Source organism: Lissotriton vulgaris, unplaced genomic scaffold, assembly GCF_964263255.1.
Source record: "Lissotriton vulgaris unplaced genomic scaffold, aLisVul1.2 SCAFFOLD_759, whole genome shotgun sequence".
NCBI classification, from domain to species: Eukaryota; Metazoa; Chordata; class Amphibia; order Caudata; family Salamandridae; genus Lissotriton; species Lissotriton vulgaris.
The window spans coordinates 245,973-271,552 of NW_028243518.1; the positions used below are offsets into that span (position 1 = coordinate 245,973).

Sequence of the window (25,580 nt, forward strand, 5' to 3'; positions counted from 1 at the left end):
ATCTGCGCCCAACACCAGGTGGCGATCTAATGCTCAGTGCGAGATCTGCAGCTCATATTCCTCGAACAGAGCTTTTCTGTCACCAATTCTAAAGAGTTGAAGAGAAGAAACTGAGTGGCACGCAGGGAGACTCCCTTCCACACGGCGTGCAGTGAAAATCTGAGAACTGACTCTGCTGAGTGTTCTAGAGGGTGCTGGTAGCTGATTGGTTGGAGCTGACTTTTGGCTCTTTTTACTATAAAGATGTAGATAGGCTACTAAGATTTAGGCCTTGGGCTTTTTTCTTTTAGCCTACTTCTATTTATTTATGGCACTACTTTTGTAATTTACTGTGGGACTCCCGCCTCGGCAATGGGGAATGATTCAGGCATGTGAATCTATGAAAGATACCCCAATACTGGATAAGAATAGTTGCAAGTTGAACAGCTAATCATCATCAGTCATAGTCCATACTAAGACTGGATGGTGCATTGGTAATTGATTCTATTTTGGAAGAGCACAGCCATGTTTCGATACTGAAACTGATGGAGAAGCAGTGAGTGGTTCTGAAACAGGAGCAGGTGCTATTTTTTTTTTAGCATCAATGGGAGGGTAAGGACCATTAACATAGTATACTGGGGCTCAGACACCAGAGTGAATGCCTTTTCCCATACTTAAATTATGCTGTTAGTCTAGAAACCCACAAAGATCCCAGGAGGCGCTTGATAATTAAATTCCCTCTATGCAGAGCAACTCTCAAAGATTTAATTACAAACTGAAAGCTGAATTAAATCCTTTGGAACTGAGAAAAAAAACAATGTGCTGTTCTTTTTAATAAGTAACTAGCATCAGCAAAGCCAACTGGTTTGTATTCTAAATGGAAGTGTCTGGATACATCCATCCATCCAGTTAATCGCTCATCATTTAACCCCTTCGCTGCTCATGACGAGCTCAGGGACCCCCAACAGCCAAGGTGTTAATGCCCTCAGTCACTGTTGCACTCATCCGCACAGTCATTCTTGCATTCACCCACATACCTATCTATACCACACAGATAAACTCACCAGTCAATGAAGAGGCACTTTTAGTTATAAGCTTGAACTATTAGGTTTACCAATTACTGTTTTAAACTGCAAATTAGAAAGGTATTTTAAAAAAGCATGCAACATTTCTAGTTAGTTTAGAATTAGTATAGCATCTTCTATGGTCATTACAGTGTCTCTAGATGAGTTACACTAGCATTGATTAATTAGCGTCCCCATTCAAGGTGAGTCATCTACAAAGGTAACAAAATGTTCCAGAGGAACGCAGACATTGTGCACAGTCTTGTGCAAGGGTGCTTTTTCTCTTTACAACAGTCTAATGTATACAGTCCCATAACCCACAAACCTGAAATTAAACGCAGACTAGAAGAAGATTCATCATTTAATGAACATATATCTACCAAGTCAACTCCAAGCCAATACTTACCTGGGATCTGCTGAAAGCGACGAAAACAAAACTCAAAATGGAGGACAAGAAAATCCAATGTTTCCCAACACTTGATCTTGAACAAATTACAAATGCGCATAGAACAAAGAAATACAAAGCAAAACAATTAATGGGGGCTGTGAACACGGCTGCCTGAAAGCAATGCATTACACTGGGCAAACCACAACTTCATTAAAACAACAAAAACAGCTCCCCCGTTTCCTCTAGCCTTGGGAGATTCCTTTTTGTTTTGTGAACATTTGGTATTTGGCACCAGATCATAAGTAATGACAGGAAACCGGGCTTTCACTCGGGGGGAGTGGGGCGGGTGTGAAAGGCTTCCATGAGCTAATGGAGCCAATGGAGAAAACGTCTCTAACTCATACTGGGCCAGGGTTGCCAAAACAGGGCACCCGACTTTACATACAGGGCAGTGACTGAGTGGTTTATAAAACCTATAAAATACAATGAACTACTTATTCTTGTTTCTGCTTATTCAACCTACATTATGAGAACAGATTTCACTCCTCTGTAAGGAGCCATAACTCCTAAAGCAGGTCCCATATATCAGATGGTATTTACATGCTGGCATAAGCTACCAGCTTCGGAGGAGGGGGGGGAGGGATGGGGGGGAAGGAACATACATAAAGGTCATCTGTACAAAGTCAGGGGTGAGCTAATACAGGCCCGTCTAATCCTGAGAGCAGACAGTGCACAGCATCTAAGTTCACGGACCATACAATAGATGTCCCATTTCAATTAAGGGACCATTCAAAAGGTGGTGCATTTTCTGGCGATGAAAGAACGTCACACGCACACATCTCAAAAACAAATAATTAAAAAGCCTCAATTCCAAATGTACATACTGATAAAGAAGACATGAACTGAATTCACATGAACAGAGTACTCAGTCCATAAAGCATAATTTCCTGGCAGTAAAACACACACACCACCCACCAGATATTTTAAGGAAACTGCTCCAAATTAATTCTTAACGTAAAGACCTATGCAAACACATCCCACCTGAAGGGCCGCATGGCAGTACCCTGGTGTAGCTGCACTCTACCGCGGGTATTTTTCAGGTTGTGGTCTATTCATTTGCCTTTTTACTATTATATATTAGCGGCCACAAAGTACCAGGTAGGTGAAATAGAAATAGCACAGTCAAGAGGCCAAGTACACAACAGCTCCTTGGAGCACGAGGTCCTTCACGCAGACTCCGTCGTTTCCACTGGTTTGACAAGATGATCAGGCTTGTTTCCAGCTGCATAGTGCTCCCACATCTGCAGATAAAGCCGCTCCAGGTCCATTGTGTACTGCTTCGTGTTGAAGAGAGGGCTAGATATCCTCTGCTTCCAAACCTTGGCACGGATTTTCTTCAGACTACAAAGAAATTAAAGTGAAACTCACATCACATAGGACTATTGTCATTGAAATCAACATCTTTAAGTACTTTAATAGTTCCCTCTCTGTGTAGAATGGAAGTTACTTACCTATAAGGAAAATGTTACCCTGAAATCATCTGCTCGTGGCATGTAGAGCTGTAGATTCACATGCAATGCATACTCTTACCATTTTGAGTTGGGCTTGGATGTGTGAAAGTTGTTTTTCTTCTAAGAAATCTTTGGAGTCACGTGGTGGTGACGAAGACTCTTGGTGATAATACGAATGGGCATAGTCTCCTTTGAGAGATTGTTTACCCGCATGGAGGGAGGTGTGAGAAACGAAGAGGCAAGTAAGAAGATGTCAATGCACAAGAGGAAAAAAATGCTACTTAGCAGTATGCATCTGTTCTTGGCATGTAGAGCAGTCGATTCCTATACTGTGAATAGATCGCCATCTGGTGTTGGGCTCGGATGTTTGCACTTTGCTCTATTGGAAGAAGTTCTTTGTAGTCACAAGATAGGTGACTCCTCCTTATGACGATAGTGCGCATGGGCATCGACTCCATCCTCAGATTGTTTTTCGCCAAAGGGTAATGATCGAGTTTGTGAGAAATAGAAAGAGATGTACATGTGTGATGTGTCTAAGTAAGATAGTATTGCAACAGATAAAGGTACCTGGGGAGGCGGGTGGGCGTATATAATTCTGCAGCTCTACATGCCAAGAACAGATAACTGGTAAGTACATTTTCCGTTCGAGGGACATGAGCAGCAGAATATATACTTGTGCATAGACTGTACAGCAATTCTCTCCCTAGCGGTGGCCAACTATATCTGTTGCAGTGGTTTTTAAAATAAAAAAGTCCTCAGAAAAGCCTGACCCACACTATCCTGTTTTGCGTGCACATCTACACAGTAGTGCTTTGTGAAAGTGTGTGGTGTAGACCATATGTTACTGCTTTACAAATGTCATCCAAGGGAACGTTACTTAAGAATGCCATAGAAGCCCCTAGTTTGTGTGTGGAATGCGCTCTAGGGGGAATGGATAATGTACGCTTTGCTTTTTGGTAGCCTATCTGGATGCATTTACCGATCCACCTGGCAATTCCAGGTTTTGATAAAGGATTGCCCCATGTGGTGGTGAGAAAGCCACAAAAAGTTGTTTACTTTTCCTGAAAGTTTGTCCTTCCAATGTAGTAAATAATAGCTCTTGACGTCAAGCGTATGTAGAACCTGTTAAGCTACTGAGTCTGGTTCAGGAAAAAGACTGGTAGTTAAACAGACTGGTTAAGGTGAATGAAATGAAAAGAATATTTGTAAAGCACATGGCTACCAGAAGGCCTCCCAGCACTAGGCAAACTCATGATGAGGTGGAACAGCAACATTCAAGGGAACAGGAAGTTTAAGTTGTTTCCAGAAGGCAAGATGACCAGTCTCTTTCCCGATATGAGGGGGCAGAGCGTTCCAAAGCCTGCCGGCATTAAGAAAGAAGAGTCAACCGCCACTTCTGCCTCGTTTGATTCTGGGGATGTTGACTAGAAGAAGTTCATCCGAGCGAAGTTCTCTTCTAGCTTTATAAGGCTCAATTCCAGAGGAGGACCCTCCGCTGCAAGGATCTGTGAACGAGAGAGGTTTAAAAATAACTCGTTCTTTCACTGGGAGCCAGTGTAGTAGGCGGAGGGCTGGTTTTGCGGAAAGGAAAGCAGAAACTACTTTTGGTAAGAATTTCGGGTTGGTCATAAGAACCACTTTGTTGTGATGTATTTGTAAAAATGGTTCTTGTAAGGTTAATGCCTGGAGTTCGCTAACTCTTCTGAGAGATGTGATCGCCACAAGGAAAGCTACTTTCCATGTAAGAAATTGTAATTCACATTTATGTAAAGGTTCAAATGGGGGACCCATGAGCCTGGTAAGGACAATGTTTAAATTCCACTCTGGAGAAGTGGAACTCTGGGAGGAATTATTCTGTTAAGGCCTTCTATGAATGCTTTAATGGCAGGCACCCTAAACAATGACAACTGCTGCCTGTTTTGTAGGTAAGCAGCTTTCGCGGCAAGATGTGATCGTATAGATAAGAATGCTAGGTTACATTTTTGTAGATGCAGGAGATAACAAATAATGTTTTGAATTGAAGCGTCAAGTGGATTGATTGTGTTATTGCAGTAGATCACAAATCTTTTCCATTTAGCTGCATAGCATACTCTAGTGGTAGGACGTCTAGCCTCCTTAATGACGTTCACACAGTCTGGCGGGAGATTGAGGTAACCAAACTCTAAGACTTCAGGAGCCAGATTTCTAGATTCAGTTGAGTTGGATCTGGATGCCTTATGTCTCCATGGTTCTGCTTGAGAAGCTTTGGGGAGAGAACTTTTGATGTGGAACTACTGAGCGTTCCATCAGGGTTGTGAACCATGGTTGCCAGGCCCATGTTGAAGCAATTAGGATCATTGTGAGACTGAGCTTGCGCACCAGTAATGGAATGAGCGGGAGAGGCGGAAAAGCGTACGCAAATCTGCCTCACCAGTTCGATATCTCATTGCCTTTCGACAAGGGGTGTGGATACCTGGAGGCGTAGCTTGGGCATTTTGTGCTTAACTGTATGTCTGGGTGGCCCCACATTTGAAACAGGTTTGAGCTATTGACATTGTAAATGACAATGTCTTATTTATTTTTTGGGTTTTAAAACATAAATAAAAGGCATTGTCATTTATAATACTAATAGCTTAAACTTGCAAATGCGAGACCTATTGCATTGCAATAAAAGGCATTCTCAACTGCGTGTTAGGTTGTAAATATCAGAGGAACATAAAACAGTCCATGACCAGTAAGTGGGAGTCCTCTTGAAGGGATATAGTATCTGGAGAGTCTATAGGGAACAAGTTTGGTGACCACCATTGTCGTATCAGTGAGTATTTACACATTGGTGCAAGTTTCCTAACTTCTCAGTCAATGTTTTTTTCGCCCAGCCGCAATTGGTTCTTTTTCAGGGGGTGTGGGGTGTGGGGGGTGGGGGGGGGGGGGGGGGAATCTCCGAAACTTCAAATGGGAGCTCTGTCACCTCTCCTTCATATTCAACAGCCTGACCTGATTAAAAGGCTGCCCACAGTGACATTACAAGGTCTGGGGCAAGTAGAGAAGTAATAACGTCGCCGCCGATTATGGAGTATAGCACAGTTTCGGTAAATAACTTAAAGAGGAGCACCAGAACATGCATAATAAAAGTAGCAGGGAATTTATAAAAAAGAGGGCGGCGGTGTATGAAATGCAAATGCTACTTACCAGTATGCATCTGTTCTTGGCATGTAGGGCTGCTGACATTCATATCTGTGCATAGATCGCCACCTAGTGTTGGGTCCGGATGATTGCACATTGTTGTCCTGGAAGAGTCTTCGAAGTATCACGAGATAGGTGGCTCCTCCCCTGGACTACAGTGCGCATGGGCATCGCCTCCATCCCCAGATTGTTTTTAGCCATTGGCAGAGATGGAGTGAAGAATGTGAGTGATGACCATGCTATGAGCATATGTATGTATATGATAAAAATCTGCAGCTGCTACAGGCGCCGGGGAGGAGGGTGGGCGATATGAATGTCAGCAGCCCTACATGCCAAGAACAGATGCATACTGGTAAGTAGCATTTGCAGTTCGAGGCATGTGGGCTGCTGAATTCATATCTGTGCATAGAATACATAGCAGTCCCTCCATTAACGGCGGCCGCCCGTGCCAGCTGCAGCAGTCTGAAAAAGCGTTTTTAGAACAGCCTGACCAACAGCTGCCTGCTGTTTGGAATGTACGTCTACACAGTAGTGTTTAGTGAAAGTATGTGTGGTAGACCATGTGGCTGCTCTACAGATATCTTCTAAGGGAATGTTACCTAGGAAAGCCATAGAGGCCCCCAACTTCCTGGTGGAGTGGGCCCTCGGTGGGATAGTGAGAGTGTGTTTAGCTTTAGCGTAACAGATCTGGATGCACTTTACTATCCACCTAGCAATCCCCGCTTTGGAGATTGCGTTTCCCTTGTGGTGAGTAGCAAAAGCAACAAAAAGTTGTTTGGTTTTGCGGAAATCTTTTGTCCTGTCTACATAATACATCAAGGCCCTCTTAACATCAAGGGTGTGGAGCATGCGCTCCGCCAGCGTCTCTGGGTTTTGGAAAAACACTGGCAATTCGATGGTCTGGTTAATGTGGAATTGGGATACCACCTTGGGCAGGAATTTAGGGTTAGTGCGGAGCACCACCCTGTTAGCATGTACCTGGAAGAAAGGTTCTTGGATGGTGAGCGCCTGCAGCTCGCTAACCCTCCTAAGCGATGTAATCGCTACTAAGAACGCAACCTTCCAAGTAAGAAACTGAAGCTCACAAGAGTGCATTGGCTCAAAGGGAGGACCCATCAGCCTTGTAAGAACCACATTGAGGTTCCATTCTGGAGCTGGTGGGGTCCTTGGTGGAATGACCCTTTTGAGTCCTTCCAGAAAGGCCTTGATAGCAGGGACCTTAAAGAGTGACAGGTGCTGCCTATTCTGGAGGTATGCTGCCATAGCAGACAGGTGAATACGGATGGAAGAGTACGCTAGATTGCATTGATACAGGTGGAAAAGGTAACAGATGATTTTCTGAATGGAAGCATCTAGCGGGTCAATATTGTGGTTAGCACAGTAGATGACAAACCTCTTCCATTTAGCCGCATAACAAGCTCTAGTAGTGGGCTTCCTTGCCTCCCGAATGATGTCCATACAATCGGGGGGAAGATTGAGATAGCCAAACTCTAGGACTTCAGGAGCCAGATCGCCAGGTTGAGCTGTTGCGGATCTGGGTGCTGAATGTCGCCATGGCTCTGCGTCAGAAGGCTGGGAGTGAGATGAAGCCTCTGATGCGGTACCACGGAGAGTTCCAGAAACGTGGTGTACCATGGTTGGCGAGCCCACGTCGGAGCAACCAGGATGAGCGTCATCGAGTGCTGCCGGAGCTTGCGTGCCACCAGCGGTATCAGAGGTGCTGGGGGAAAAGCGTACGCAAATCTGCCTGACCAGTTCATCCACATCGCATTGCCCTGTGATTGCGGGTGTGGGAACCTGGCGGCGAAGTTTCGGCATTTTGCGTTCTCCTTTGTGGCAAATAGGTCTATCTCTGGATGACCCCACCTTTGGAAGTACGGTTGGAGTACTGATGGATGTATCTCCCACTCGTGCATCTGATGGCTGTGCCTGCTGAGCAGATCCGCCATTTCATTGTCCTTGCCCGGGAGATGCTCTGCCATGAGGAAGATGTTCCTCTGAATGGCCCACTTCCACATGCTCTGAGCCAGATGAGACAGCTGTGGAGAGTGTGTGCCTCCCTGCTTCTGGATGTAGTACATGGCCGTCATGTTGTCCGTCCGGATCAACACGACCTTGTTGCACAGATGTACTTTGAACGCCTTTAAGGCCATGAAGATTGCCATCAGTTCTAACACATTGATGTGCATCTTCCTTTGCTGTAGTGTCCATAGTCCCTGCACCGTGTAGTGGAGTACATGCGCTCCCCAACCCTGGAGAGAAGCGTCCGTTGTCAGGACAATCTGTGGGACAGGCTCTTGGAATGGTCGGCCTTTGCAAAGTTGTGGATTCCACCAATGCAGAGAGTTGTATGCCCGACCGCTCACCAACACTAGGTCTGTCAGTTGCCCACGAGCCTGAGTCCACTGACGTGCTAGGCACTCCTGAAGCGGACGCATGTGTAGTCTCGCGTGCGGGACAATGGAGATGCAGGAGGCCATCATGCCTATCAACTGCATGAACCCCTTCGCTGGAAGCGAGTGCTGGGGTCTGAATCGTTGGATCAGCGCCTGGATACTGGCGATTCTCACTGAATTTGGCTGCGCAGTGGCTGCCAGAGTGTCGATGGTCGCGCCCAGATACTGTCGCACGTGGGCGGGCTGGAGATGGGACTTGGGGTAGTTCAGAGAGAAACCCAGATCGTGCAGGAGATGAATGGTGCGTGACACATGGTCCACGCACTGTAGTTCCGTCCTTGCCTGAATGAGCCAGTCGTCCAGATAAGGAAAGACGTGGACGTGCTGGCGACGGAGATGCGCCGCCACAGTCGCTAGGCACTTCGTGAATACCCTTGGTGCCGTGGTGACCCCGAACGGCAGGACCTTGAACTGGTAATGCTGGTCTAAGATCGTGAATCTGAGATACTTTCTGTGGGAAGGATGCAGGGGGATATGAAAATAGGCATCTTTCAGATCCAGCGTAGCCAGAAAATCCCCTTGCTGAAGCAGGGGAAGCACTTGTTGCAACGTGAGCATATGGAAGTGCTCCGAGAGTATGTACCAGTTCAGGGGCCTGAGGTCCAGGATGGGCCTGAGGGATCCGTCCTTCTTGGGAATCAGGAAATACAGGGAGTAAACCCCTGTTCCCCGCTCTTGCAAAGGAACGAGCTCTATTGCCCCTTTTTGCAGCATGACTAGAACTTCCTGCTGCAACAAGGTCAAATGCTCGCCTGACATAGGACGGCTTCTTGGGGGTATGTCCGGCGGAATGGAAGTAAGCTCTAGACAGTACCCGTCCCGGATAAGGGACCTCACCCACCTGTCCGTGGTGATGTTCTTCCACGCCGGCAGGAACTGCTGGAGTCTCCCCCCAACCGGTGTTGTATGGTCGGGGGGCAGTGACAAGACGTCACTGCTTGTTGGTGGTGGTGGACCTGGAGCTATTGTTTCCACGTCCCCTGCCCTTGACATTTTTGCCTCTGTAACCACCTCTACCCTTGTTGTTGTACGTGGTCTGGGTGTTACTTTTGTAATACTGCGAGGATTGGGATGCCTGCCCCCTTGTGGTGCCCCTGGAGTTTGAGCGGCGAAAGGAACCACTCCGAAACTGCTGACTTTGTAAAGCCCCCATTGATTTGGCAGTTTCCGTATCTTTTTTCATTTTTTCCAGGGTGGCATCCACCTCAGGTCCAAACAGGTGGTCAGGATTCACTGTTTGATTCAATATCGTAGTTTGGATGTCGGGTTTGAACCCTGAAATTCGAAGCCAGGCATGGCGTCTAAGCAACACACTGGTGTTGATAGCCCTGGAGGCTGTTTCTGCCACGTCTAATGCACATTTGATGGATGCATTTGTAATGAGTTTGCCTTCCTGGATCAGCATCTCCCCTGCCTCCTTGTATTGGTCAGATAAGTGTTGCAGTATGGCCTCTAAGGTGTCATAATAGGCCCTATCATAACGTGCAAGCAGGGCTTGGGTGTTAGAAATTCTCCAGATATTAGCTGCCTGTGCAGCAATCCGTTTGCCTGATGCCTCGAAGACCTTGGACTCTTGGTCTGGGGGAGGAGAGTCACCAGTAGTCTGAGAGTTCGCCCTCTTCCGAGCGTTGGAAACAACCAAGGAGTCTAATGGCAAGTGTCCCTTGATATAGGTAGGATCCGTCGGCGCCGCCTTATATTTCCTGTCGATTCGAGGGTTGACCACACGCGCCCGTGTGGGCTCCCTGAAGACCTCCGTTGCATGTTTAAGCACGCCTTTGAGCATCGGCAGCGTTTTGACTGTCTTCTCAGCCACAAAGAAGGTGTCGAATAAGAAGTCCACATCCACGGGGTCCGAGTGCAGCTCGACGTCGTGGTTCGCCGCAGCTCGCTCGATCAGAGCATTAAAGGCCGCCGAGTCCTCCGTCGGGGACGTCTTGGCCGCAAAGAGTTGCGTGTCCTGACCCGATTGCGGGTCCTCCGTGTCGCCTCCGGCGGACCAAGGGGCACGCTCCTCCTCCGGATCCGAGTACGCCGGATAGGTGTACTCGGCATCGTCTTCGTCCACATCGGCTGCGGGGGAATGCGTTGGCGAGAGTCCCAGGGCCTGTGGGGACACAGGTTCCACCAGAGTCGAAGAGTCCCTTTTGTTTTTGAGAGGGATCTTGAAATGCTCCAACGCCGGCTCCGTCGTGATCTTCCTCTTGAGGAGAGACAGTTTTCCGGTGTTGGCGTCGATGATTACCTCACGACGTTCTTCCTCAGCAAGCGGCTGGAGCCGAAGCTTCGATGCCACCAAGGTAGCTTTCGGCGTTAATACCTCCTTCGAGTGTCCGCCCTGTGTCGACGCGAAGGCCTTCGGCGCCGTCTTGGGTGGTAGGGTGAAACGAATAGGCGTTTGCCCCTTCGCAGGCTTAAGTGGGAGCTGAGGCGCCACAGCGTCCTGAGCGGAAACCACACTGTCCTTTCGGATCCGCTGCAGGGATTCCGTTACCTTCATCGTCAAGGCCGGTGAGGGCTTGACCGGTCCGACCGACCCTCCGCCGTCGAGAGCCTGATCGCCGGCAGCCACCTTCTTCGGAGCCGACGCCCCATGGCCATGAGCGTTGTCGCCCTGCCGCTTCCTCGGAGCCTTTTTCGGGTCCGCGACCCCTTTCGAAGCCGACGCAGACGCGTCGGACGATTTCGCCTTCGGCACCGACCCCGAGGGCTTCGGGTCGGCCATTTTGGCGTGGCTCCTAGAGTCGGCCATTTTGACTTTCTTGGAAGTTGACGCCTCCAGAACCTTCTTGACCATCTCAACTTTCGCTTTCGGTTTCGCATCCGAGGGTGCGGGACCAGTCGGCTTCACTTTCGTTTTCTTCGAAGTAAGCGATGGTTCACAAATGTCCGTGACCGGGCCCAAAGGCGGGGACGTAGGACTCATAGTTAGATCTTGGGTAAGGCCCGAAGGCGATCCCTCGACCTGGGCCGTATGAAGGGGACTAACCCCTGAGTCTGTTTGGGGATGCTCCTCCTCCGAGCTATCCCCCATCGTGGTAAAAGTCTGATCGTCGTCCCCTACCTCGTCGGTGACTTCGGCACAGTTCTCCTCACCCGCGTCGTAGGTCTCCCCTTCGGATGCGGGATTAGAGTCCGAACCTTGCTCGTCGCCTTCGTCCTCGACAGATTCTTGAAAAATGTCATCTGGTGGGGGCGCCGCAGCTGATAACTTAGCCTGGAGCCTATGGGCTCGACGAATCTTTAAAGTCTTCTTGCTCCGGAACTTCGAGCACGCCATGCAGGCGTCTTCGCGGTGATCCGGTGACAAGCAGGTATTGCACACCGGGTGCACATCGAGGTGTGAGTATTTAGAGTTACACACCGGGCACTTCTTAAACGGAGTCCGCTCCATAGCAAGAGTGTAGTGTAGGCCCGTCCGCGCCGAAAGCACGTGGAAGGGCAGCAAGAGATTGGGGCTGAGAGTCAGAAAGAAACCCGAACGCAACTATACCGACGCCCAGCCTAAAGACCTTTTGGTCTCGAGTAGAAGTTGAACAACTATCGGTTCCGACAGAGGGAACCGAAACACATCCGAACCCAATGGCGGAAAAAAACAATCTGGGGATGGAGGCGATGCCCATGCGCTCTGTAGTCCAGGGGAGGAGCCACCTATCTCGTGATACTTCGAAGACTCTTCCAGGACAACAATGTGCAATCATCCGGACCCAACACTAGGTGGCGATCTATGCACAGATATGAATTCAGCAGCCCACATGCCTCGAACATCAATAAACCAAAGCCCCAAATGTAAACAAGTTGAGTGGGGCTGAAGATCAACCCTATGTCTTTTTGATTTAAAAACAAATAATGAAACTGAAGTCATGTGTACACAGACCGATTGAAGAAGTGGCAATTGTGGATGCATGGAGACCAATAATGAGACGAGAAGTGTCCTGTATCTTGAAATTGATATGAAATCACTTGGCATGCTGTAATTAGACAAAGAAAACGATCTCCGACAGCTGCGCCAACGCAGTACTCAAATAAGGGCAGTATCTAGCCGGTCAAAGTGGAACATACCGGGTAAGTAAAAGCGTGACACACCCAACCTGGTGTTGAAAGAGGGTAAAAAAGTACACAGGAGGCTTGATAAGCCTGAAACCAAAGACACAAATACATTTATGTGTTGATGTGACGTGCTATCATGACAGAAAGGCAGAGTGATATCAAGTTAGAATCGAAGTGCACGGAGCTCTTACCTTCAGAAGTGACAAGCAGTCTGTGAATGTAATCCCGACAATGTGCCAATGATATAGATCACGGCTGAGAGAGAAGGACTGGCAATGAGACGAGAGCTATATTTAAGGTGCAGACGGTTGCCAACATAGCAGAGGGAATTGTCCCCAAATGCGCGAATGCAGCAGCATGTATTTTATTTTGCATTGCGCTTTCACTTTAACTATAGCAGTTAAAGTGAAAGCGAGATACTTAAATAAACACGCGGCTGCTGTTGTAGGGTGACCAGATTCTCAAAACAAAATGGAAGTGTGTGAGTCTCGCCCTGCAAACTAAAATAAAATAGGGAGACATGATGGGTGGGAACACACGGAGTATGGAGGGAGACATGACGTTCGAACTCCTTATCCGTCAGCGGGGATATGAGGAGAATTAAACAGGCAGCCAGTTTTTGGTGGTGGGAGGGAGGGCACCCTACGGGGAGATGAAGCTGCTAAGATGAAAGCACGGCGCTCATGAAATGGACACCGCGCTGAATAGTTTAAAGTAATAAAAACAAGCCTGCAAAAAGAAAAGACCAGCTCCGACAGCGAAAGGGAAACCTTCCTTGGGGCGGCTCTTCCGTCTTCGGAAGCGCGCGCATGCGCCCACGGAGAAGCAGTGCTGGTGACGTGGGGCTCATGCCCAAGGGAGAGCCCCGCGGAGGCAGCAAGACTTCAGAATGACGGTAAGTGGGGGGGCGCTTGCATGTATGCGGCGGCTGGGGGTGGGGGGGGGGGGGCACTTGTATGTATGCAGCGGCTGGGGGGGGGGCACTTTTATGTATACGGCGGCGGCGGGCGGCGCTTCTATGTATGCGGCGGCGACGGCCAGGGGAAGGGGGGCCGCTTCTATCTATGCGGGGGCGCGGGGGAGGGGTGGCCCTTCTATGTATGCGGCGGCGGGGGGGCTTCTATGTAGGCGGCGGGGGGCCTTCTATGTATGCGGCGGCGGGGGGGGGGGGGGGGGGATCTATGCATCTATGTATGCGGCGTCGGCGGTTCTGTATGTGTGTAGGTGCTCTCCTGTGTGTGTGTGCCTTCCTGCCTGCATGTGTGTGTTCAGTGTGGCTTTCCTTGCGCGGCGACGTGCGCGCTCACGAGATACAATCTCCGGCTGGAGAAGCTCGTGACAGTCTGCTGTCCACATTCCCCCAAAAGTGATTGCATAAGTTGTCTCGCCCTAGACAGCAAAAAGCTTCGCTTTTTGCTTTCGTCTAGGCGAGACCTAAAAAAACAGACTAAGAACTTGCGGATCAAGTTCCCATTCGTGGATGTTTCTGACAACTGAGCAGATCCGCAATCTGTGTATCCCTTGAAGATGTTCTGCTAAGAGGTATATTTTTTGAGGAATGGCCCATCTTCATATGCTTTGCGCTGCGCGTGAAAGCTGCAGTGTGTCCCCCCTCCCCCCCCCCCCTCCTGTTTTGGTACATAGTACATTGTCATATTGTCTGTACGGATGATTTTAATTCGAGGTGATTGATGTGGAGCAGTTTGTTGATGGGTCCAGATACCCTGAATGGTATGGTTTAAGAGATTACTACCCCCCCCCCCCCCCCCCAAGCTGGTGAGCGATATGTCCGTTGTTAGTACCATCTGTTGAACCGGGTCTAGGAACGGCTGCCCTTTGGAAAGGTTTTGTGTGTTCCACCACTGCAGAGAGCGATGTGTGCGGCTATCCACCATCACCAGATCGGTAAGTTGACCTTGAGACTGGTTCCACTGATGAGCTAAGCATTCCTGTAATGAACACATTTGAAGTCTTGCATAAGATAAGAATAAAATGCAAGAGGCCATCATCCCTATTAGTGGCATAAACACTTGGGCTGGTAGTGAGTGTTGAGGTTGAAATTTTGTTATGAGAGCTTGCATGCTGGCTATCCTGGCAGAATTGGAATATGCAAGGGCTTTTGAAGTATCTATTGTGGTGCCTAGATACTGTTTGGTGTGGGACGGTTGAAGATGTGACTCGGTGAGGTTTGTGAATCCTGTCGTGCAGCAGCTGGATTGTTTGTGTGTGTGTGGTGCACACAATCGCTGTGTTACTTGGCTTTTATGAGCCAGTCATAGAGGTAAGGAAATCCATGAATGTGTTGTCTTCTCCAGTGAGCTGCTACTACTGCGAGACATTGTGTGAAGACTATGGGTGTTATAGTCACTCCGAATGGGAGCACTTTGAACTGGTAGTGCTGACCGTCCACTAAGAACTGTAGATATTTCATGCGAGCAGGGTGAATAGGAATGCAAAAGTAGGCATCCTGGAGATGTAGTGCCAAGGAAATCGGCTTGTTAGAGCAATGGGAGAGTAACCATGTGAAAGTGGTCCGGTTGTATGTACAGGTTTAACAGTCTGAGGTCTAATATTGGCCGGAGAGTACCGTCCTTTGGGATGAGGAAGTAAAGGGAGTAAACCCCTGTACCTTGATGGTGTACGGAAACCGGTTCTATAGCATGCTTTTGCAAGAGAGAGAATCTCTTGTTTTAAAAGTGTGAGATGTTCTGTGGACATTGAACATTGTTTGGGAGGTATGTGTGGAGGGGTAGAGGCAAGTTCCAGGCAGTAACTATATTGGATAATTTGTCTCACCCACCTGTCTGTGGTGATGGAATTCCAGACAGGTAGGAACTGGGACAGTCTTCCTCCGACCGGAGAGGAAGGGTCTGTGGGGGTGAGAGGGCGGAGAGGAGTCACTTGTTTAGTAGGGGGTGCGGGTGTTATTACTGCTGCCTCTTCCTTTGTTATTTCCTCTGTAACCCCCTCTAAAATATCCTCTGTTAGAGGAAGTTTGAGTCGGGCTATTGTAGGAAGAAGTGTTGTCTTTCCCCATGGTTATGGAGGCTCCCCTTTAAAAGGAGCGACAAAAGGAACCTCTAGTTCAGGGGTCTCCAAACCAGTCTTGGAGGGCCGGATCCATGCCAGATCTTTAAAATTACCACATGTACCTCAATGGGGATATCCAAAAAATCTGGAATGGATCCGGCCCTCAAGGACCGGTTTGGAGACCCCTGCTCTAGTTGTTGGTAACTGTAGGGACCCCATGGACTTAGCTGTGTCAGTGTCTTTTTTCATCTTCTCTAAAGAAGTCTACAGTAGGTCCAAACAAGTATTCTTGATCAAAAGGCTGATTAAGAATTTGAGACTGGGGGGAGGAGCCAAGATGGCGACCGCGACGGCTGCTTAGACGCCCGGCTCAGGGGGCCTCCTCGCCCCGCTCCCGCATCCTGACGCCCATCCTGAACCAGGACCGCATTTCTATTAATGCGATGTTTTCCTGTCGCTGGCGGTGGTATCCCGAGATTCCTGCGAGCTCGGAAACCGAAGAACTCTCCTCCCGCGATACGCGGCCTTTTTAGTGCCGAGACAGGGGCGTTGCGTGCGGAGCACAGCCGGACAACACAGCATCAACATCGGTCACTGGAGTGTGATGATTCGATAGACCCGAGCTTAGCAACGCCCTTTCAGATTGACCTGTGGTACGCTCCGGGACTGGACTGAGCGCCGTAAGTCTGTGGGCTTTTTACAGTTTATTGACCCTTGGCGTATAGTTCAGCCCGGCCATTGCCCTAGTTTCTCCGTGAGGAGTGGCCCTCCTAGGAACTTAGAGAACCCGGCCGACATTCTTGGGGGCCTCGGACAGTGGCATTTTGTCTGGCGATTTGACCTGAGAGAGGTATCCGGGTGGTTGGTGCTAAACTGAGTGAGGAGCTACATCACGAGAGACGGACATTGGCCCAGACACGCACGATGGAGCCCACGGTTCGAGACCTCCGTGCTGCTCTCGGCTCCCTCCATGCCGCCCTGGAGGGAGGAGCCAGAGAGCTTGGACAGAAGCTGGACGCCATTGTTGTCCCATCGGTGAATGGGAGCCCCGATGATCCTCAGACAAGTGATGCCACTCACGATTTTGCACCGGCACCGAGGGTTATTGCTGCACAACTACAGTTGGCTACGTGGGGGGCCCTGGCAGGTATGAGGGACGGGTTCCACTCTGCCGATTACACGAGTGCTGCGTGGGGGCTTGGAACTACACCGCAGGCGGAACATTTCCACAGAACAGTGCTTTGCCCACCCGAGTTGCACCTCCTTTGCACCCTGTTGATGTGGCTCTCTATCCTCTGCAGCCCTTGCTGTGTCGTGATTTGAGAGGGTGGCTTGGAACCTTGTTATCGGACCTGGACATTCGTATGTTGTGTTTTGTCGGTTCTTTGCTGCTGGAGTCTCACGAGGAGTTGGTTTTGCTTTGCTTTCCTGGCGCTTCGGATCGTGTGGGATTGTACTGTATGGCGAATGTTCATTTGACGTGTACAAATGGACGGGTTAGAGCGGGTCAGGGGTGAATTTCTTCCAGATGCCAAGGGACGGATGCCTAGCCAGCGACTGAGAGGGGTGTGCTTTATTGTTTTGTTCTTAATAATGCTATAGTCTATTGACACTCCCCGGGTTTATTTAAGACCGATCCTGGGCTACTTAGTGCGAGCGGGGCGGGGGAAGGCCGGGGCCCGGTCTTGATGGCTCTCCTCCGCTTTTTCCCTTCTTTGGGGTTTTCACTTAGGGGGCGACAGGCACGCTGGTAGGGGGGTAGGCCGTAGCCTCTTCAGATGTGCAGGGTGGGGGGTTGGGAGAGGTGGGGTTTTTAGTTTTGTGTATTCCTTATTTCTATGGCCCTCTTTCTTTTGCTGTGCTCTTTCTCTGCTATTGTCTTCGTTCACGGGTTTTCCCTTCTATCTAGTGTAAAAGTCTTTTCTTCTCTTGCTGTATCTATATTTCGGGTACTCGTTTTATGGGTGACAGGCACGCTCCTGGGGGGGGGGGGGGGGGGGGGGGGGTTGGGGAGGTAGGCCGTAGCCTCTGCAAGGGTGCAGGGTGGGGGATGGGCTTTTTGTTTCGTCCTCTTAGTTACTATGGGCCTTCTTTTTTCTCCTTCTCTTTCTCTCTTGTTTCCCTTATCTGTCCTTTCTTCTTTTGGGTCAGTATGGTGGGTCAGCGTGGTGCCTCTTGCTGTTTTCGCTCACTGCTGTGATGCAAAAGGTATTAGGGTTGTCCCACGCTCATGGGGTGGGCGATGACTGGTGCGACAAGTGAATATGTACCCCCTTATCCTGTTAAGTGTATTTTAGCACCGGTATTCTGATTATCTGCTTTGTTGCCATCCTGATGTGTGAATTGCCCACTCGTTGTCTTTGTTCGATTGTATAGCATCTGATCCTTCATATTCTTAAATTTTAAAATGAACCTTATCTACTCCTGCATCTCAGTGGTCACGTTCACCTTAAGTGCTACACGGAATATTTGCTGTTTTTCTATCGGTGGACTGCTGAGTTGTCGTATAATTTGCGTATATGATGCAAATTGATGTCGAGGCCGGCCAGGATGGTTGTAGGCCGTAACTGTATGCTATTACTGCACAATAAAGGTTTAAAAAAAAAATAAAATAGAATTTGAGACTGAACCTCCTGCTTAAAAACAGATATGCATAGCAATGTGGGCCTGTGCAGTAAAACACGTGTATTAACAGCACGAGATGCGGCCGAACGGGGCTAGGGGCCAGGCCCCCGGTTTGTCCGCCCCCGAGAGAGCACTATAACGCTCAGCAGCTAATGTCTCTTCGCCCCCCCATTGGGGAGAAATGTAAGCACAGTATGAGGCTGGGGAACTCTGACAAGAAATGTATGTTCTGCCCTTTTACTATCAGCCGCCAGCGGGAGGTCAGATGTAAGGAACAAACACTGAATCTTGCCCTTATCAACTGCCGGTCATTAGCTAAGCATAGGTTGGAACTCGGTGACCTCCTGCTGGATGGACAGGTAGACTCCCTCTTCCTTACCGAAACCTGGCTTTCTAACACCTCGGCTCCCGACATCATAGCTGCTCTCCCGCCAGGGTATGGTATTAACAGAATGGACAGGCAGAAGGGAAAAGGGGGTGGGATTGCTATAATCCACAAACACTAGCTGACATGCACCTTGGAGAACGCAGAAATTGTGGACAGTGAGACGGGCTCCTTGTCCATATCTGCGTCCCATAACCATATTCTCAAGGGACTTCTGGTTTATAGACCCCCAGGACCAGGGGCGCGGTTCGCTGCTCATTTGATTGAGAACTTAATGCAGCCAGCCCTTCGGTACGAGAGACTCCTTATTTTAGGAGACTTGAACCTACATTTTGATGACCCCTTAAGCGGGGAAGCACAGGAACTTCGACAAGAGCTAGCTGGAATGCAACTTATGCTAAAATCCGAGCTACCTACCCACTGCCAAGGCCACCTTTTAGACCCCATTTTTTGCTAACTGGAACATGCTTTTCGTAACCCCTCCCATTCCTGTGATCTGGTGGACCATTATTTGGTCACGTTCAGAGCCGGAGTACCTGAGCTCACAGTACGGGATGAAATGGACACGAAAATTAGATGGAGAAAATGGGCTAAGTTCTCAGTAGAGGCATTCAACAAGGCCTTTGGCAGGGACGGCCCACCAAGAGGGATGGGAGTGGATGTAGCCTGCGAGGCATTAGATAGGCGCATTACTGAAGCTCTGGACTGCACAGCACCTTGGTCACACAGGGCCCCTCTGAGAAAGTCCAAATCTGCACCCTGGTTTAACGCGGAACTTGGAGACAAAAAGAGATTTAAACAATTGGAGAGGCTGTGGAGAAGAAGCTACTCCGAATCAGAGAGAAACATCTATAAAGCTAGCCGGAGGGAATACCATGCTCTAATCAGGAAGGCCCAGAGAATCTACTACTGCAGCAGGATAGAGGGAGCTGACAACTAAGAGGGAACTGTTTATGGTCTACAAAGAGCTGTCAGACCTGTCTAGTACAGGTACCCCTATGCTGAGGGGTTCAGTAGAATCCTGCAATCAGATAGAGTATTTTGCCAATAAGGTGGATAAAATCTATTCCACCTTTCCGGACACGGCCAGGGTAAACGACGGAAAAGACGTTGCCCCCGTAAACCCGGGCAGGAACCATCTAACTGCTTTTGAGGTGCCCCCGCGGGAGACCCTATGTCAGAAGTATCAAGTCAGGCTCCCCTGCAGACCCTGCACCCCCCAAAGCACTTCATGGATGTGTGGAAATTCTTGAGCCACATATCACACAACTATTAGAACTCTCCTTTGAATTAGAGCAGGTGCCTAAATCATGGAAAGAGGCGGTGGTTCTGCCTTTGAGGAAAAAACCAAATGTCAGTATGGAACAACTTGACAACCTACGCCCCATTTCGCTTCTTCCATACTTTGCAAAGATTGCGGAAAAGGCAGTCAATAGACTCCACTGAGTCAGCACTGCTCTTGTCAACTGAAAGCTTGAGGAAACATGCGGATGAGGGTCAAACAGCGGCACCGATCCTGCTCGATCTGAGCGCCGCGTTCGACACTGTGGCTCACCACACTCTGCTACGGTGTCTAAAGAGGGGAGGAGTGGTAGGCAAAGCATGGGAGTGGCTGGAATCTTTTCTGGCTGATTGTAGCTTCCAAGTGGCACAGGGTCCCTTACGATTGAACAAAATTAACCTAAAACAGGGAGTACCCCAGGGATCCAGACTCAGCCCAACTCTATTTAATCTGTATGTAGCTCCGGTTGCTGACATCACTGACAGATTTGGGATAGAAGTAGTATCCTATGCGGATGACACGCAATTGGTGGTGACACTGACACAAACTAAGGAGCAATGTGCCACCAACTTCAATGCGTGCATGCAGGAACTCGCCACGTGGATGGCGGAGAACTGCCTTAAATTGAACGGAAATAAAACGGAGGTGCTGATTGTGGGCAGGGCCCCCTCAGTATGGACCTCGGCATGGTGGCCCTCCACGCTGGGCAATCTACCCCATTCCCAGCAATCCAATAAAAAACCTTGGTATCTGGCTGGACAATAAGATCTCTTTCGAGCACCAGACCAAACAAGTGGCAGGCACTTGTTTTGGAATGCTGAGGATCCTCAGAAAAACCCTGAACCTCCTACCACAGTCGGCTAGACAGACTCTAATCCATGCCGTAATCACATCTAGACTGGATTATGGAAATGTCTTATACTTGGGAGCCAGTGCCAAATGCTTACAGAGGTTGCAGCGCGTTCAAAACGCAGCGGCCCGTCTGATTCTGATGCTCCCTAAGAGAGCGTCAGCTAAGAAAACACTTTCTACCCTGCACTGGCTGCCAATCAAGGAACGGGTGGTCTTTAAAGCACTCTGTGTAGGCCACCGGATCTTACAGAGGAAGGGCCCTAAGTACCTTCACAATATGCTTGAACCCTGTAGTCCGACGCGCCAACTGAGATCTAGTGGAACTGGGCGAGTCCAGGTCCCAAAGTTCTCCAGAGCTAGAATGTGGGGAAGATCCTTTAGAGTCATGACTGCTACCTACTAGAACAAACTCCCACAGAGATTACGACTTGAAACATCTGAAGCGGTTTTACGCAAAGAGCTCAAAACCAGCCTGTTTCCCACTAGCTAACTTACGCGCTAGGGGGCTCCTAGATCTCTGCTCTCCAGTCTGTCACTCAGTCTGACTTCTTAGCGCGGGGACACACTAGCTAGTGTAACCATGCGCTTTATAAGGTTCACATAAATAAATAAATGCTGTGTCCGCTGCATCAAGAGCACATCTGATAGAGGTGTTCGTAATTAGCTTTCCCTCTTGTATGAGGTTGTTAGCTTTAAATCTATATTGTTCTGAAAGATATTGCAAGAGTGTCTCAAGCTTATTGTAATGTGCTCTATCATACCCGGCCGGCAAAGCTTGGGCGTTGGCAATGCGCCAGTAATTTGCCGCCGATGACGCAACCCATTTACCAGATGAGTCCAATAATTTAGATTCTTTATCCGGAGGAGGGACGTCACCTATTTGGGAATTTGCCCGTTTACGGGCATTTGACACTACTAGAGAATCTAGAGGGAGTTGCCCCTTGATATAAGCTGGATTATTTGGAGCTGGTTTATATTTTTTATCAACCCTGGGGTAGAGAACTCTAGGCCTGACAGGGACTTTAAATACACCAGGGGCATGCTTAATCATACCTTTTAACATAGGTAAAGTATTTGTTGACTTTTGTGATTATGTAAAAGTCTCTAATAAAAAATCTTCCTTAAAGGGTCTGAGTGTACTTCTACTCCATGATATATGGCTGCTCTATTTAGGAGTTGCGCAAAACCTACGTTGTCGTCTGGAAGGGATGGTTTAGATGGATACAAGTCTGGCTCAGGTATATCTGGGATATTAGTATAATAATCCTCCCACGGGTCAGGTTGTGGGAGACTGTGGATATCATCATCATCATCCCTTGTTAGTCTCCATCGCCATCCCCACCCCCAAATTCCTCTTAATCATCTTGTGGTGCAGGTGAAGGAAGTAGAGGAGAGAGTGCTGGAGAAAGAAGTATATTTGGAAGATTTGAAGAAGGAGTAGAGGGTCTGAAAGGTGAATTTGCTATGTCTTCTTTAAGGGTATCTCGGGTGCCTCTGAGGTGTCCAATTTCCTTTTTTAGGTGGTATTGTGATGACATGGCCAGTAACAGGGTCAATGTGTAGAATCTGTTGTTTCGGATCCAAGGGATCTGGTTGAAACTGTTCCTTTGAGCTATTGTCTTTTTGGCACCGAAGACTCAGAGTGGTGCTTTGGTTTAGGCTCTGTAGCTTTAGGAAGTGTCTTGGTCTCCTTATGCTTCGGTGAAGTTAAGTCAGAAATCTTTTTCGGCTCTTAAGATTTGACTTTTCGGTTCCGAGGGCTTGTCCTCTGTGTTTCGGTGCCGAAGCACTCGGCATCGAAGCAGTCTTCGGTGTCGATAGAACCGGGCGTGACACTGTCTCTGGTTTTGTTTCGGTGCCCAAGATGGTTTTCGGTACCACGATGTGGCTGGCTCGATCCCAAGCCCCCTGGAGGCTCATCTCTGGACTTCGGAGCTTGGCCCGAGGGCGGGGTATCTGAAGTATTATCATGTGTGGACCTGAGCCCAAAGGTGAAGGTGTCACCGGAGCCTTGCATTTCATTTTGGATGGGGCAGGGCTCTGGATCTGGGTACTCACGATCCTTTGACCTGGAGAAACCGTCTGATCCTCTGCATTTGATTAGTCGGCCTCGGAGACGCTGATGTCTTCATCCTCCGGTTCTTGTGGAACATCGGGCCTGCATCAAAGATGTTGTCCAGCGCCGAGGTAGTTGATTGAGACATTACGTGACGTCGAGCCCGGCGATCACGTATGGTTTTCTTTGATCTGAAGGAAGCACAGGCCTTGCAGTCTGTCCTAGTGTTCTTGAGAGAGGCAAAGGTTACAGACCTCGTGGAGATCAGTGTGTGTGAATTTAGCACCACACAGGGGGCATTTTTTTAAAAGGAGTTCTTTCCATTGACTACCGGGCCTGACGGCGCAGAAAGGCCAACGGCCCGCGTCGATGACCGGAATCAAAGGACTTGATTAATTTTTTGGATGCACTTCGAAGGGGAACGTGATTGAAACAATACCGTCAAGTGGTGAGGGATTGCGCAAAGGGGGATCGAGTACGACACCGACCCGCACCAATTTACGTCTGAACCCGATGGCGGAAGAAAACAATCGGAGGATGGAGTTGATGCTTAAGCGCACTATCGTCCTAAGGAGGAGTCACCTATCTCGTGACTACAAAGAACTTCTTTCAGTACAACAACAAAGTGCAAACATCCGAGCCCAACACCAGGTGGCGATCTATGCACAAGTATATATTCTGCCGCTCATATGCCTCGAACATAAAAGTTAGAAAATACTGCAACTGCTAAAGGCACCCAGGGAAGAGAGAGGGGACATGTCATTCTACAGAACTACATGCCATAAACAGATGCTTAACAAGGTAAGTAGCATTTTCAATTTGAGGCATGTGTTGCTGTAGATACACATGCTATGCTATGTATATACCACACCAAAATGAAGTATAGTGTGCAGCGGTATAGCAGAGGCTAAATTAGTACTACTAACAGCTCTCTTTATGGTAGTGTGGGCGAGCAGTTAGGCTTATCGAGAGGGTATGTTAAGCATTATTTTATTCACTGAATCATGGACTCTACACACTCAGCGACATAATCCAGACCAATTAGGTAAGTATAAAAAAGGTATACTTGTGTTTTATTTTAAAAGCAAGCAGGACTTGGCACGGGTAAGTAAAGGAAAATGCTACTTACCAGTATGAATCTGTTCTTGGCATGTAGAGCTGCAGAGTCCTACACTTAGCAATAGATCGCCACCTGGTGTTGGGCTCGGATGATTGCAGGTTGTTGTCTTCTTGGAAGAAGTCTTTGTAGTCACGAGATAGGTGACTCCTCCCTTGGACAATACTGCGCATGGTCATCGACTCCATCCTCAGATTGTTTTTCGCCATGATGGGAAATGATGGAGTTAGTAGACGTAAAGAGAAAGGATGTCCATGCGTGTGCATCTAAATGAGATGAGTACTGGAACGGATACAAGTCCCGTGGAGGCGGGAGGGCGTGTAGGACTCTGCAGCTCTACATGCCAAGAACAGATGCATACTGGTAAGTAGCATTTTCCGTTCGAGGCATACGAGCTGCAGATCCTACACTTAGCAACGATTGTGCAGCAGTGTCTCCCCTAGCGGTGGTCGCTTGTATCCGTTGCAGCATACTGAAATAGTGTTTTAAGGACAGCTTGGCCCACTGCAGCTTGCTGCTTGGCTTGCACATCAACACAATAGTGTTTAGTGAAGGTGTGCATTGTAGACCATGTTGCTGCCTTGCATATGTCCTCTAGTGGTATGTTTCCTAAGAAAGCCAAAGAGGCTCCTAGTTTGCGAGTGGATTGTGCTCTAGGAGGAACTGTTCGTGTACGTTTAGCTTTTTGATAGCATATTTGAATACACTTTACAATCCATCTAGCAATTCCTCCTTTAGTTATGGGATTGCCTTTGTGTGGGGGAAAGAAAGATACAAATAGTTGTTTTGTCTTTCTGAAGGATTTAGTCAGGTCTGTGTAATATAGTTGAGCTCTTCTAACATCTAAGGTGCGTAAGGCCCTTTCTGGTTCCACGTCGCCATGAGAGGATTCTGTGAAGACTAGCCCCCGCAGTCTGGAAGTACTCCTATCGCGAACTCTCAGAGAGATCTGTTCGACCTTACCCGGGCCCTTGAAAAGAGAACGTATGCCGTTGAAGTCTCCCGTCCAACACCGTCCTTCAAACCCAGACGCGGCCATGATCACTAGCTAATTATCGGGAATCCATCCCTGCTGTTTAAACGCTGCCCCAGGAAGCGAAAGTTATGAAACTCGACTCCCGGCCGGCCTTTGACTGTTAGACGTGGCCTCCATGCCCTTGACAACATCAGGAATCCTTCCCTGCTGGTTAAACGCTGCCCTAGGAAACATAAGTTATGAAACTCCGCTCCCGGCCAGCCTCTGACTGTTAGACGTGGCCTCCATGCCCTTGACATCATCAGTGTGACTCCTCAAAATCCGAGCATTGGATACATGAAGTTATAAAGACCTTTTGAATGGAGCTGTATACCGGATTCTTTTTCCAATGCTAGTGAAAGCTTGTGTGTTCCTCTCCCCTACCATCTCTGCCAGCCCTGACGAAGGTGCCCTACACCGAAACGCGCGTTGGCGCTACCACCAAGAACGGCAATATTATTCATTCTAATCTGCCCTTTCATAGTTGCACCCCCGTCCATGCAACCATAAGTCCAGCTCTTTGTTGCAGGTCACGCGAGATCTACCCTTGTGAATTGGTTGAATATGTATGAGTGTGAATGACCCCACGAAGGTGTGAGTCTGTTGAG

General features: G+C 48.7%; 1 protein-coding gene across 4 annotated transcripts in view; it reads right to left on the reverse strand.

The window, feature by feature from the left end:
* Window positions 1-1,391: 1,391 nt before the first annotated feature.
* The window catches only part of OGT (O-linked N-acetylglucosamine (GlcNAc) transferase), a 513,172-nt gene continuing 488,983 nt past the window's right edge, over window positions 1,392-25,580 (reverse strand). For all 4 annotated transcript variants that reach the window (XM_086948604.1, XM_086948603.1, XM_086948602.1 and 1 more), the window contains exon 22: window positions 1,392-2,832. In XM_086948604.1, the coding sequence (XP_086804730.1) occupies window positions 2,658-2,832 (175 nt within the window). In that variant the 3' untranslated portion in view covers window positions 1,392-2,657. The remainder of the gene's footprint in view (window positions 2,833-25,580) is intronic.